Source organism: Mus pahari, chromosome 10, assembly GCF_900095145.1.
Source record: "Mus pahari chromosome 10, PAHARI_EIJ_v1.1, whole genome shotgun sequence".
In the NCBI taxonomy this organism is placed as follows: domain Eukaryota; kingdom Metazoa; phylum Chordata; class Mammalia; order Rodentia; family Muridae; genus Mus; species Mus pahari.
This window is the reverse complement of record NC_034599.1, coordinates 31,267,600-31,281,057: the sequence shown is the minus strand read 5'-3', so window position 1 is coordinate 31,281,057 and position 13,458 is coordinate 31,267,600. Positions and strand designations below refer to the sequence as shown.

At 41.0% G+C, this 13,458-nt stretch overlaps 1 protein-coding gene across 1 annotated transcript in view; it reads left to right on the top strand.

The window, feature by feature from the left end:
• Positions 1-1,333: 1,333 nt before the first annotated feature.
• The window catches only part of Chek1 (checkpoint kinase 1), a 17,755-nt gene continuing 5,630 nt past the window's right edge, over positions 1,334-13,458 (top strand). The window contains exons 1-8 of the mRNA XM_021206172.2: positions 1,334-1,421; positions 2,112-2,193; positions 3,959-4,182; positions 5,177-5,241; positions 5,329-5,398; positions 8,470-8,658; positions 10,097-10,201; positions 12,236-12,331. Of these exons, the coding sequence (XP_021061831.1) occupies positions 2,129-2,193; positions 3,959-4,182; positions 5,177-5,241; positions 5,329-5,398; positions 8,470-8,658; positions 10,097-10,201; positions 12,236-12,331 (814 nt within the window). The 5' untranslated portion in view covers positions 1,334-1,421; positions 2,112-2,128. The remainder of the gene's footprint in view (positions 1,422-2,111; positions 2,194-3,958; positions 4,183-5,176; positions 5,242-5,328; positions 5,399-8,469; positions 8,659-10,096; positions 10,202-12,235; positions 12,332-13,458) is intronic.

The following is a 13,458-nucleotide window of genomic DNA, read 5'->3' as shown; positions in this document are numbered from 1 at the left end:
TACACAGGAAATCACAAAGAAATGGAAATAATCTAATAGCTTGTTTTTAATCACATGAATACTAAACTGATATCATGGTTTAAGTTTATAAACATTTCCAGGTTCACCCTTCACTTTACAGATTTCATGGAGTTGGAGATGTAGCTCAGAGGCAAAGCACTTGTCTATTCAGCACATGTTTCATTGTTTCCTTATTTTTGGTATCCAAGTCCCTTTTCTTAGAATTGACATTTCTCTCTTTATTATGAGACTTTTGTATGCTTGGTAGGCATTCTATCATTATGCCAAAAGTCTAGCCTAGTAACCAATATTGATTGTGCTCCCCAACCCATCTCCCTTTTTAAGATCGCGCGCGTGCGCGCGCGCACACACACACACACCCTTGGCTCAGGCTGACCAACCTGAATCAGTTTCCCTGGCTCAGCTTCCCTAGACTGAGATTATGATGAGTCACCATTAAGTCTACTTTGCTGTTTGTTTTTGCTTGAAAGCGAGCATCTTGGTTGGGTATCTCCTGCTTTATCTCTATAGTGTGGTGGGCCACCGTGCTCATTTAAGAAAGCTAGTACAGGCAAATAGTCTCCCCCCCCCCCCCCAAAAAAAAAAAGATTTAACCGATTCTGGAGCTTGTGCAGGCAATATTGATGACCCTCACTGCACTGTTCCTTCTCACATCAGTGGCAATGTGGGCTTTTTTTCCCCTTCGGTTTTTTTTTTTTTTTTTTTTTTGGTAAGACTAACCCTGTATAACTCGGATTGCCTTTGAACTCAAGATTTTCTTGCTTACACTTCCCAAGTTCTAGGTCTGTAAGCATGCACCACCACACTTGCTTTCCTTCATTTTTTTTTTTTTTTTTCCCAGCATTTCAGCAGCAGTTGCTAGCTTCTCAGTTCGAATACTAAGGGGGGCACAATTGAGAGTTTACAGAGTACTCTGTGGCGCTTAGTTTGAGCCTCATAAGCCCTTCCTACCAGGGGCTCCGAGGTCACGAGCAGGTCGGTTTACGTACTTAACGGTGCAGCCTTTGCAGGCTCTGAGCGGCAAGGAACCTGGGTCCTTGGCCCAATTGGTGGCGCAGTCTAGATGGAGGCTTCGGTGCCTCTGTGGAGCAACCTAAGGTGTAGCACACGCCCCGTGCCATTTCACTCGGACTCACAGATCAGTTAAGCAGTCGTCAGTACCAAATCTCGTCGGCCTTAGTCTTACTAAGGCCACATCAGAATTTCAGCCAGTATTAGGAGGGGGTCCTTGCGCGGTCGGTCTTCTGCAGTCGCTCCTCTGCAGAGCCTGGGATAGGACAACGCACGCCGGCCCGCTTTACGGCAAAGGTGTGCGCTTTTGCGACAGCATGACGCAAGCAGGTTTTGGCGGGAAAAGCTGTGCATTTGGATTCCCGTGGCAGCTGGCAAAGGAGTGCTTGGTGAGAAGGGCGCCCTAAACAGTGGGAAAGAACTCCAGCAGAGGACCCAGAGGGCTTGACTAGTGCGGACGGGCACGGTGAGGGAGTGGTCCAGACTAGCAGAGAGGTGGGAGGGCCGCCCGGAGCGCGGGCTGGAGCCGGTGGCCGGTGGCTCTCCAGCATAAAGGGACCAGAGCGATTCTCCGGGGTTCGCACGCTTTCCCGGCTCTAGGGGGGAGTCCCGGCCTTCCGCGTCTCACCGCGTCTTGGCCCCGCCCTGTTCCCTCCGGGTGCTGGGGACACGTGCCGTTGGGGTGGGAATTGGAAGTGAGCGGGTGGGAGGAGGGGCTGCTCTGGCAGTAATTACTGTAGTTACACCAGCTGCTCCCCCCCCCCCGCCCCCTGCCCTGCCCTGCCCGCAACTCCCTTTCCGGATCATTCACCGCAAAGCTCTTGTCTCGCAACCTACGAGCCAAGCAAGTGTTCAGTTTTGCATAAAGGCGGACGGAGGACGAACGTGGAAACAGGATTTGTGATAAACAGGACAGAATGTTTCAATTTAGTATTATGTCTTGGATAAATATGGTTCAGATGTAAGGTGAAAACAAAGTCGTGCGGAATCACATAGCAGGACTTTGCTCAGTGGCATTACAAGTGATGAGAGTTAACAACACTCATCCCCAGTATTTTCTGGGATCCTGCATTTTACAGTCGCTGTGCTTGGAGTCATGGCAGTGCCTTTTGTGGAAGACTGGGATTTGGTGCAAACTTTGGGAGAAGGTGCCTATGGAGAGTAAGTTTGAGGCCTCATTTTAATTTTTTATTTCACTGTGTGTGTGTGTGTGTGTGTGTGTGTGTGTGTCTGTGTGTCTGTCTGTTCTGCTATGGTGCATGCACCTGTGGAGGTCAGAAGACAACTTGCAGGAGCTGGTTCTGTTGAAGGTTGGGAGGACAGCAAGAGACTTAACCTGCCTAGCCATCACCTTGGTCTCCCTAATTTAAATATTACCCGTTTGCTTGCTTTAGTTTTCCACCTGTTGTCTGAGTACACACTTAAAAAAAGTCCTTTATTTCAAGTGGCAAAGAGCATGGATATTTGCATTTTACATCAAGGCTCTGAGTGAGTGAAGCACATCCACACCTGTTCCTCCACTTTTGTGATAGTGGACATTGAACCTAGTGCATCACACATGCTGGGTGTGTGCTCTGTGATGAGCTACATTTCTAGGCCTGTAAAACGGAACAACAAATTTCTTCTTACATTTGTTTTTGTTCAGATCAAAATCTTGTTAAATTGCCTAGGTTGGCCCTGAACTTATACAGTGTAGCCTCCCAGGTAGGTATTACAAGACTGTGTTTGTCGGTCCAGTTTTTTTTTTTTTTTAATTTTACTTTTATAAAATTTTCTTTTATAAAAGAATTATTTTCCTAACAAATCACGTGTCTTAGAATTTTAAATGAGATAATGAAAAGATCCTGGCGGCATCCTGCCTAAGTTCAGATCTTCACACTCAGCAGATCTGGCTGTGTTTGTGTTGAGCAAGCTTTATGTGCCTTTGTTTCTTCATCTGATGATTGATTTAATGGTTCTTACCTTAAAGATGCGTTCAGTAGTTGGCTCAGGCATATATGCATGAGATTATTAAGTGTAAAGTAATGCTGTTGTGTTACTAGATCATGTATATATGTGATGTATTGTAGACTTGTTATTGCCTTTCAAAACATGGTCAGTTATTAGATAACTTGCAAGCACAAGGTTTCCAAGTTTCCAAGACTTTCTTGGAGCATTAACTGCAGTGCTTCACATTTGTCTCAATGCTTCTGAGAACATGGCAGAGACCATTTCATTTTCCTTGATGAAGAAAGGGAGAATAGTTTGGGATGTGTTAATCTAACTTTTTGAAGCTTTTTTTCTTCCTAAGATTTATGTATTTTTAAAATATGTATGAGTGTTTGCCCACAGAGGGCCAGAAGGTGTGGGATCCCCGAGAACTGAAAATTACAAATGGTTGTGAGCTACCATGTGGGTGCTGGAAACTACTGAGGTCTGAAGCAAGTGCACTTAAATGCTGAGCCTTCTCTCCAGGCCACCCCTCAGGCACGCCCACCCCCGAGTTTTGTTTGTAGAGAGTGTCTCCTTGGCACCAAACTCCAAGAGCTCTGCTTGCCTCTGCTTCTCAAAGACATGTACCTCCACCCCCTGCTAGGGTTTTTTTTTTTTTTTTTCTCGAGACAGGGTTTCTCTGTGTAGCTCTGGCTGTCCTGGAACTCACTTTGTAGACCAGGCTGGCCTCGAACTCAGAAATCCGCCTGCCTCTGCCTCCCGAGTGCTGGGATTAAAGGCGTGCGCCACCACGCCCGGCTTGGTTTTGTTTTTTTTTTTGTTTTTCTTTTTTTTCTTTGAAAGTTTCTTTGTAGTCTAGGTTGGGTTTGAACTTGGACCCTTTTGTCTCTAGAATGCTGGCATTACAGGTGTGTATCACTAATCTTTTGAAGATTTAGGAGAAATGGAATTCTGAGGTGAAAATGTTGTAACGTTTTCTCTCTTTCTTTTTAAGAGTTCAACTTGCCGTGAATAGAATAACTGAAGAAGCTGTTGCAGTGAAAATTGTAGACATGAAGAGGGCCATAGACTGTCCAGAAAATATTAAGAAAGAGATCTGCATCAATAAAATGTTAAACCATGAGAATGTAGTGAAATTTTATGGCCACAGGAGGGAAGGCAATATCCAGTACCTGTTTCTGGAGTACTGTAGTGGAGGAGAACTTTTTGATAGAATAGGTATGGAAAAGGTTTGGTAAATATCTTACTGAACACCTTTATACGTTGTGTGTGCTGCTGGACATTAAACCCACCATCTCTCCACAGGCCCTTCAACTGGTCTACTGCTAACCACGTTCTCAGCTGTTTATTTGGTTTTTAGAGAAAAGATTCCTCCGTGTAACCCTGGTTGTCCTGGTACTCACTCTGTAGACCAGGCTGACCTTGAACTCAGAGATTTATCAGCCTTTGCTTCCTGAGTGCTGGGATTAAAGTGTGCATCACCACCACCCAACTCCACCACCCAACTCTCTTAGCTGCATTTTTAAATGTTAGATCAATTTTATTTCAGAATTGGTTATGTAACAGTAAAGTTGGAGGGAAAGTCAGGCATTCTTGACTTTGTGATGTAAAAGTTTTATGATTTAAGTCTGTTATGTAGTGAAATTGTACATGACTTCCCTGTTGGCAGTCATACTAGAACATTGGGAACTATTTAAAATTATTTATTTATTTTATGGCTGTTTTATATTCTGTGTACTATGTGCACACCTGGTGCCTGTGGAGGCATGTCTGATGCTATAAGAGGCTTGAAGAGGGTACTGGATCCCCTGGAGCTGACAAATGGTTGTGAGTCATGTGGGTGCTGAGAGCCAAATCTTGGTCTTATAGAAGTGTAGCCAGTGCTCTTAACATCTGAGCCGTCTTTCTAGCCCGACCTTTGTGTTAGAAGAAGTAGGGAGACATTTGAAGGAAATGAAGTCCACTGGGGTTAGTATAAGATTAAAATACTTTGATACTTTTAAATTACTTTCCTATGATGTTAGCTTATTTTTATTATTTAGCATCTAGGGAGATGTGAGTTATTTAGTGATGTATTTGTTAATGGACTTCAGTCTTTTGATAGTATGCATTTTCGTTTGCTTAAGTATAAACATAGTGAGATATGAATTAAGAGCCTATATGGTTGATGCCTGATTATAATCTTTCAGTAGACTATAATTATTTCTTCCAGAGCCAGACATAGGGATGCCTGAACAAGATGCTCAGAGGTTCTTCCACCAACTCATGGCAGGGGTGGTAGGTACTATAGCTTCTTTCCCCTTGCTTAAAATTAGCATCAATAATGTGAGTTGCTAAATTCTACTGTTTTGACCTCCCACTTAGGTTTATCTTCATGGAATTGGAATAACTCACAGGGATATTAAACCAGAAAACCTTCTCTTGGATGAAAGGGGTAAGATTAACATTTTGTTAATGCTATCTGTCTATCAATCAATCTATCTATCTATCTATCTTTCTATCTATCTAATGCATGAGTGCTATGTCTGTATGAACACCTACCTCTCAGAAGAGCACATCAGATCTCAGTTTAGAGGGTTGTGAATCACTATGTGATTGCTGGGAACTGAATGTAAAGATCTCTGGAAAAGCTCTTAACTGCTGAGCCATTTCTCCAGCCCTTGTTAATGTTATATTTTAGGTTAATCATATAGACCTGTGTCTTAGTTAGGGTTTTACTACTGTGAGCAGACATCATGACCAAGGCAACTCTTATAAGAACAACATTTAATTGGGGCTGGTTTACAGGTTCAGAGGTTCAGTCCATTATCATCAAGGAAGGAACATGGCAGCATCCTGGGAGCCATGGTTCAGGAGGAGCTGAGCGTTCTGCATCTTCATCTGAAGGCTGGTAGCAGAATATTCTTTTCCAGATAGCTAGGACTAGGGTATTAAAGCCCACACCAACAATGACACACTTACTCCAACAAGGCCACACCTCCCTGGCCCAAGCATATACAAACCATCACATTTCACTTCCTGGCCCCCATAGGCTTGTTCAAACACATGAGTCTATGGAGGCCATACCTAAACATTGCATACTGCAAAATACTTTCCCCCATAGTCTGTAGCAGTCTTAACAATGTTAAAGTCCAAAGTCTCTTCTCAGATTCATCTAATCATTTAACTGTAATCCCCAAAGCAAGATAGAAAACCAACTGGGCAAATGCCAGACTCTGCATCTCCATATCTGATGTCAGCAGTTTTCAGATTTCCAGCTCCTTTTTCATCTTTGTTTACTGCAACAAACTTCTTTTCCTGGGCTGGTTCCATTCCCTGTTAGAAGCATTCCTCAGGATATATCCTATAGCTCTGACATCTTGAAAATCTTGGGGTCTCCAAGGCAGCTTAAGTGTTAATAGCTTCTTGTATCAGTGTCTGGGATCCACACACGATCTTCTGGGCTCCTCTAAAGGGCTTCTCCAGGTCTGCCCTCTGTACACTCCAAGCTCAGGTTGATCCACTCCACTGCTGCTGCTGTTCTTGGTGGTCATCTCATGGTACTGGCATCTCCAAAACACTGCTGTCTTCTGCTGCCACTGGGCTTCACCAATAGCTTCTCATAGGCTTTCTTCACAGTGCCAAGACTCAACTCCTTTGCATGACCCCTTCAGTCCTGGGCCATCAACTGCAACTGAGGCTTCACCTTCACCAATGGCCTTCTTTGGCCTCTCATAGTGCTAAGACTCAGCTGCTCTTCATGACCCCTTCATGCCTTCAAAACCAGTTCTACCTGGGTGACTCTTACACATTACCAAGTATAGCTGCACTGTTAGGTACAACCTTGGCTGTCTCTGGAACACAGCTTCTTTGCGCTTTCAGAAAACACTTCGCAGAAGATTTCACCTCAGTGATGCTGTACGTTCTTTCTTTTTCTCTTTTCTTTTTCTCTTTCTCTTTCTCTTTCTCTTTCTCTTTCTCTTTCTCTTTCTCTTTCTCTTTCTCTTTCTCTTTCTCTTTCTTTTTTTCTCTTTCTCTTTCTCTTTCTTTTTTTCTCTTTCTCTTTTTTCTCTCTTTTTCTCTCTCTCTCTCTCTCTCTCTCTCTCTCTCTCTCTCTCTTTAATTTTTTTTTATTGGATATTTTATGTATTTACAAATGTTATCCCCTTTCTTGCTTTCCCTTCTGGAACCCCTCCATCCCATCCCTTCCCCCTGCTTCTATGAGGGTCCCCCCCCTCCACTACCATCCCAGCATTCCCCTACATTGGCGAATTGAGCCTTCCTAGGACCAAGGGCCTTTCCTCTCATTGATGCCAGACAATGCCACCCTCTGCTGCATATGTGACTGGAGTCATGGATCTCTCCATATATACTCTTTGGTTAGTGGTTTAGTCCCTGGGAGCTCTGGAGGGGTCTGTTGGTTACTATGGTTGATATTTGTTATGCTACTAGCCTTTTTCTTACATAACTGATCTATATGAGTATATATACTTTGTTTTTGTTAGTTACTTCCATATTCATTGTATATATATGAGATCTTGTTTTTTGATGGACATTTATAACTGATACTATTACAAATATCCTTACATTTGTGAATGTGGAATTTCTGCTGTGGGTGGGTATGGTCTCAGTGAGAATTGTTAGTTCAAAGAGTGACTATTTCAAATTTTGACACTTTGGCCAGACTACTTTTTTAAAAAGGTTGTACTTATTGATAATCCCTCATAACAGGATTTTTCTTAATTTCTTAGATCCCTTTGCTACAACGTTCTCTGATGTCTGTATTTTTATAGCAAGGATAACCTCAGTTTATTATTAGTGTCTCACTGATTTTATTTCCTACCTGCATTGACTGACACAGTGCCTGTTACTTGCATGTAAGGAAGCCATGCTTAGCTAGCTTTGCCAATGACTCCTCATCCCCCACAGTCTCAGTGAAGGGATTTACTCTGTTGCTCTGTTGGCTTCCTGGGTTTGTTTCTCGGAGGGCATCTACAGCACCCTTATTTAACCTGCTGCCGACCGGTTTTTCTGTTGATGATATTTCTCTTTTGTTGAGGAGATAAGGTCTTTGCTAAGTTGAGTATAAATGACGATGCCTTTTACTTTTTCTTCTTTTCTGTATACATAGATTTATTTCGTATTAATTATTTTATTTATTTACATTTCAAATATTGTCCCTTCCCTGTACCCCTTTGAAGAGTTCTTCCTCCCTTTCCCCCTCCCCTTTACCTCTGAGAGGGTTCTTCCTCCATTATCCCTCCACCCTGGGGCATCAAGTCTCTACAGGACTAGGCACATCCTCTCCTACTGAGGCAGCCCTACAAGGCAGCAACATATGTGCTAGAGGGGGGTGGGGGGGATTCAGACCAGCCCATGACATCCATAGATTTCTTTTGCTCATTTTCAGGTAGAAAAGTTCTATGAGCCCTAAGCAAAACCAGTGTTACTTCCAGTAATTTCTATATATGTATATATATTTGCAAATCTTTGACTCCAAAGTTGTCTTTTTATCTTTTGGTTTAGATAACCTCAAAATCTCTGACTTTGGCTTGGCAACAGTGTTTCGGCATAATAATCGGGAACGTTTACTGAACAAGATGTGTGGGACTTTACCTTATGTTGCTCCAGAGCTTCTAAAGAGAAAAGAATTTCATGCAGAACCAGTTGATGTTTGGTCCTGTGGAATAGTACTTACTGCAATGTTGGCTGGAGGTAAGGCTATATAATCATGAGAAAACTTCTTTTCTCTGAAAAGTCAGATTTCTTTCTTTTTTTTTTTTTTTTCAAGACAGGGTTTCTCTGTGTAGCCCTGGCTGTCCTGGAACTCACTCTGTAGACCAAGCTGGCCTCAAACTCAGAAATCGACCTGCCTCTGCCTCCCAAGTGCTGGGATTAATGGAGTGTACCACCACTGCCTGGTCTATACCCCCATTCTTTTTTTTTTTTTTTAAAGATTTTATTTATTTATTATATGTAAGTACACTGTAGCTGTCTTCAGACACTCCAGAAGAGGAAGTCAGATCTTGTTATGGATGGTTGTGAGCCACCATGTGGTTGCTGGGATTTGAACTCAGGACCTTTGGAAGAGCAGTCAATGCTCTTACCCGCTGAGCCATCTCTCCAGCCAAAATAATAAAGATTAAATAACCCAAGGGAATCTTAATTCTGTAATAGAAAAGGTTGTGAGCCCAGCCTTTAATCGTGGGTGCATCTTTCCAGCTCTTTAATAGTTTTATGTTAGTGTTTAACTCATCGCCTTGGGCTGTAGTTACTAAGTACTGTTCAGTGAGTGCATTATATACAGATTTATTTTATTTTGAACTTGAAGGCTTGAAGTCTGGGTGGTGAAGTTGCCAGCATGGCCATTTTCTGAGGGCCCTCTCTCTTCCTGCCTTACAGTTGACCACCTTACTGAGAGGAGAGGCAGACTCTTTAGTGTCTTCATAAGGACCCAGATCCCACTTTTGAGGGCTTTCCTACTCATGACCCAGTCACCCCACAAAGGCCCCACCTCCAGAATCATCACACTGGGGATGGGAGTGAGTGATCTGGCTGTAACAGCGTCCCTTCATTGATGGCTTGGGTTGGTTTGGCTGATTTGCCTGGTGAGGCTGCTGTGGGCTCACTTGAAGAGAACAACTTTCCCTGGATAGAAGAGGGTTAGCCTTCAGGCAGTGTATTGAGTAGCTTTGATTCCCTGCTAGATCCTCCAAATAAGCTCTCACATTCATTATCTTGGGGGTTGAGATTTCAGTATAAACTGTAGTGGGAAATAAACTTTTAACCCATTATACTTTATATCTTACTCTTAACTACCTTGAAACGTACAACCCAGAGGCTTATTTTCATGAAGTATGACCATTAAATTAAAAGTCTCAACACTTCCTTTGGGGTTGTTGGAGATTAAACCCAGGGCCCAATACCTGCAGGCAAGAATTCTGTCACTAAGTTGTATCTCCATCTTTGATATGATACCTTTGAAAAGAGTAAGTTTCTGTGAAACTTAGCATGAAAACCATATTGAATTACTGTGGAGCAAAATTGTATTCTTTTTATATTGTTCATTTTCCTTTTATGTGCTTATTTTCCTTGACATATTTGTTACATAACTTTATGAGCACTCAAAAACTGCAACTTGTTTTATTTTTAGAATTGCCGTGGGACCAGCCCAGTGATAGCTGTCAGGAATATTCTGATTGGAAAGAAAAAAAAACCTATCTCAATCCTTGGAAAAAAATTGATTCTGCTCCTCTGGGTAACTAACTGGGTTGTTTGAAAGTATTGATTCTGTGGGTAATAGTGTCACATTAGTTGATTTTTTGTTTTTTCTTAACTTTTTCCCCCCCTTTCTCCTTCCTCCTCCTCCTCCTTTTTTTCTGTCTTCTTTCTTCCTTCTTCTTCTCTGTAGTCCTTTTAACTACCTTAGAAAATGTAAGTCAAGAGGGAGGGAGGAGAGGGAGGAAGGAATAACTATAAATTGTGGCATTTGGAAATGCACTTTTAAAAATATTTTTTAAAAAATCTATATATCAAATATATACTGTATGTATATTATAACTAATAATAATATAAGTATATGCTTTTGCCAAAGGTAAATCCTATTTCATAACTCTTTAGTTGTGATGATCGGCATTTTTCTACATCTTTAATTATGGGCCTGGATCATATTTTTAAAGACTGATGGTACTCATTATGTGGATATATTTCACTCTTTCAGTTTAGAGATTTAGGTTTTTCCTTAATTTTACTTTTAGAGAAGAAGTATGATAAGCATCCATGTTACTTGATGCTTGTGTATCCTTTATTTGATTAAAGCTTTTTTCTTCTCCCACAGGCAAGACTGGAGGGCTAAGAGACTATGTATTTCCCTTTTTAAGTGTTACAGCTTATTTTACAAATTTACTTTTTTTGTTTGTTTGTTTGTTTGTTTGGTTTTTTGAGACAGGGTTTCTCTGTGTAGCCCTGGCTGTCCTGGAACTCACTTTGTAGACCAGGCCTGCCTGGAACTCAGAAATCAGTCTGCCTCTGCCTTCCTAGTGCTGGGATTAAAGGCACCACACCTGGCTACAAATTTACTTTTTAAGTTTGTACCATTTTGCCATTTATTCATGTTACTTTTTTGTTGTATTTTGAAACACTGGGTTTCATTGTCTCCTTGGGTGGTCTGGAACTTACCATGTAGATCAGGCTGGCCTTGAACTTGCTATATATAATAGACCAGGCTGACTTTCATATTCAGAGATATCAGTCTGCCTCTGCCTAATGAATACTGGCATTAAACACACCCCTATGCATGGCAAAAACGAATTTTTTAACCAGTAAGACTGTAACTGATGCTTTTTCTCAATTTTTATTTTAAATTTAATACTGAGTATGAAACTTACTAGCTTTTTAAATTTTGCTCTGTTTGAGCAAAGAAGTTTATAGTTTTTCTTAATCCTTTGAGGGGCTTTTCAAAAGGCATTTAATGTATAAAACGTTTGTTGCAGTATTTCCTAGTGTTTATTATTTATTTTAATTTTGCTGGATATTTTAATGTGCAGATGTTTTGAATTTTTCATACCTAAATTCTTGTCATTTTTGGTTTTTGACTTACATTGTCATGCTTAGAAAGGTCTTTTCTTCTTTTCTCTTTTTGTAAAATTATTTGCATTCTCATTTGGTGTTTCTGTGAGTTAATTTTTATGTTTGATTGTTGTCGGTTTTGATTTTGAAACGGTCTCATTTAGCCCAAGCTGAACCCTGAGCTCAGTTGTGTAATAGAGGATGATCTTGATCTTCCAGTCTCCACCTTCAGATGCTGGCATGCTTGTCTTGTCTATTTTGGGAGACAAGGTCTATGTTAGCCCATGCTGGCCTGAATCTCAGGCTGGACCTGATTGTGGCAATCCTCTCAGCCTTCTGAATGCTGGTACTAAAAGCTGAGTCACTTTTCATTCCTGGTTTAAAAGAATTGATTTATGTATGTATTTTTTTAAATGTAGGAGTGCTCTTCTGTATGTACACCTACATGCCAGAAGAGGGTATCGTATCAGATCCCTATATAGATGGTTGTGAGCTTAACTGCAGAGCCATCTCACCAACCTCCTGGATTATGCTTTTGATGTTGGGAATTGTATGAGTTCTTTTTAAAATTAATATATATTTCCCAAGCTGGCCTCAAGCATCCTGCCTGTGTGCCTTTCAACTATTAAGGTTGTAGGTGTGTACCATGTTTTTGGCTTTTATGTCTTAAGGTTTGTCTAATCTGCAAACTCCATTTACAAATACTGTCTTATTTTCTTTTCAGCTTTGCTTCATAAAATTCTAGTTGAGAATCCATCAGCAAGGATCACCATCCCAGACATTAAGAAAGATAGATGGTACAACAAACCACTTAACAGAGGTAAAAAAAAAAAAAAAAAAAAAAGTACACCCATTTTCTTTTGTGAAACATAGATACTTTCAAAATACCACAAACCAGTGTCGTAAAATAACTATGGTCTGTCCAAATGAAGATTTTAATATCTAATAGGAAAAACAAATGTGAAAACTATTTTCGTTCATTAACAACTAAAAAGAGTGCTATATCTCAATGTTTGATGGACTCTAATAAAACAAGGAAGATTTATTTTCCTCATGAGGAAATGATGTATAAAGTCTAAATTTTGAAGATTAAAGGGTGTTAATAGGTGAGGCATGTTTGACTGAGCAGAAGCAGCAGCATTTGGACAAATCTTAGATTGAGTGGGTCAAGTGTATTTGAAGAACTTTAAAGATCAGGTCAGTATGACACAGACATTGTGCTTCTTGTTCATCATTAGCCAGTGGTACTCAGGAAATGCTTTTGGAGTGAATGCTTAGAGATATGGGGGAGGTTTGAATTGATTTAGGAAAGGCAGATAACCAAGTTACAGGTGGGCCTTTCTGGGCTGTGTTTAGGATTTATCCTGGAACTCAACCATCACTAGGATTTGTTTGAGGAGCTTTAAGCAAGAAAATGACAAGCTTATGTGTTTGGTTTTAAGAGTGTTTCTTTCTGAATACTTTATTATTTTTGATGAGTAGAAAGAGATTAATGTGGGATTAGGGGCTGGAGAGATGGCTCAGTGGTTAAGAGCACTGACTGCTCTTCCAGAGGTCCTGAGTTCATTTCCCAGCAACCACATGGTGGCTTACAACCATCTGTAATGAGGTCTGATGCCCTCTTCTGGGGTGTCTGAAGACAGCTACAGTGTACTCATCATATATATAAAATAAAGGTATAAAATCTAAAAACAAAAATTTAAAAAGAAAAAAGTAATGTGGCATTTTACAGTAGTGGTTTAGATGTGAGAAGATGGTAGCGTGGAATATGTTAGTGGTAGTGGCATTGTAGAAAGGTGATGGGTTTCAAGAAGTTGAAATGATTGGACTGGTGAGTGCTTAGATTACGATAGAATATGAAGATTTCATGGTGACTCCCAAGTGCTGTTCTGGTAACTTGGGAGGAGAAACTTTTTATTTTATAGAGCTAAGTAAGCTCTTCGGGGG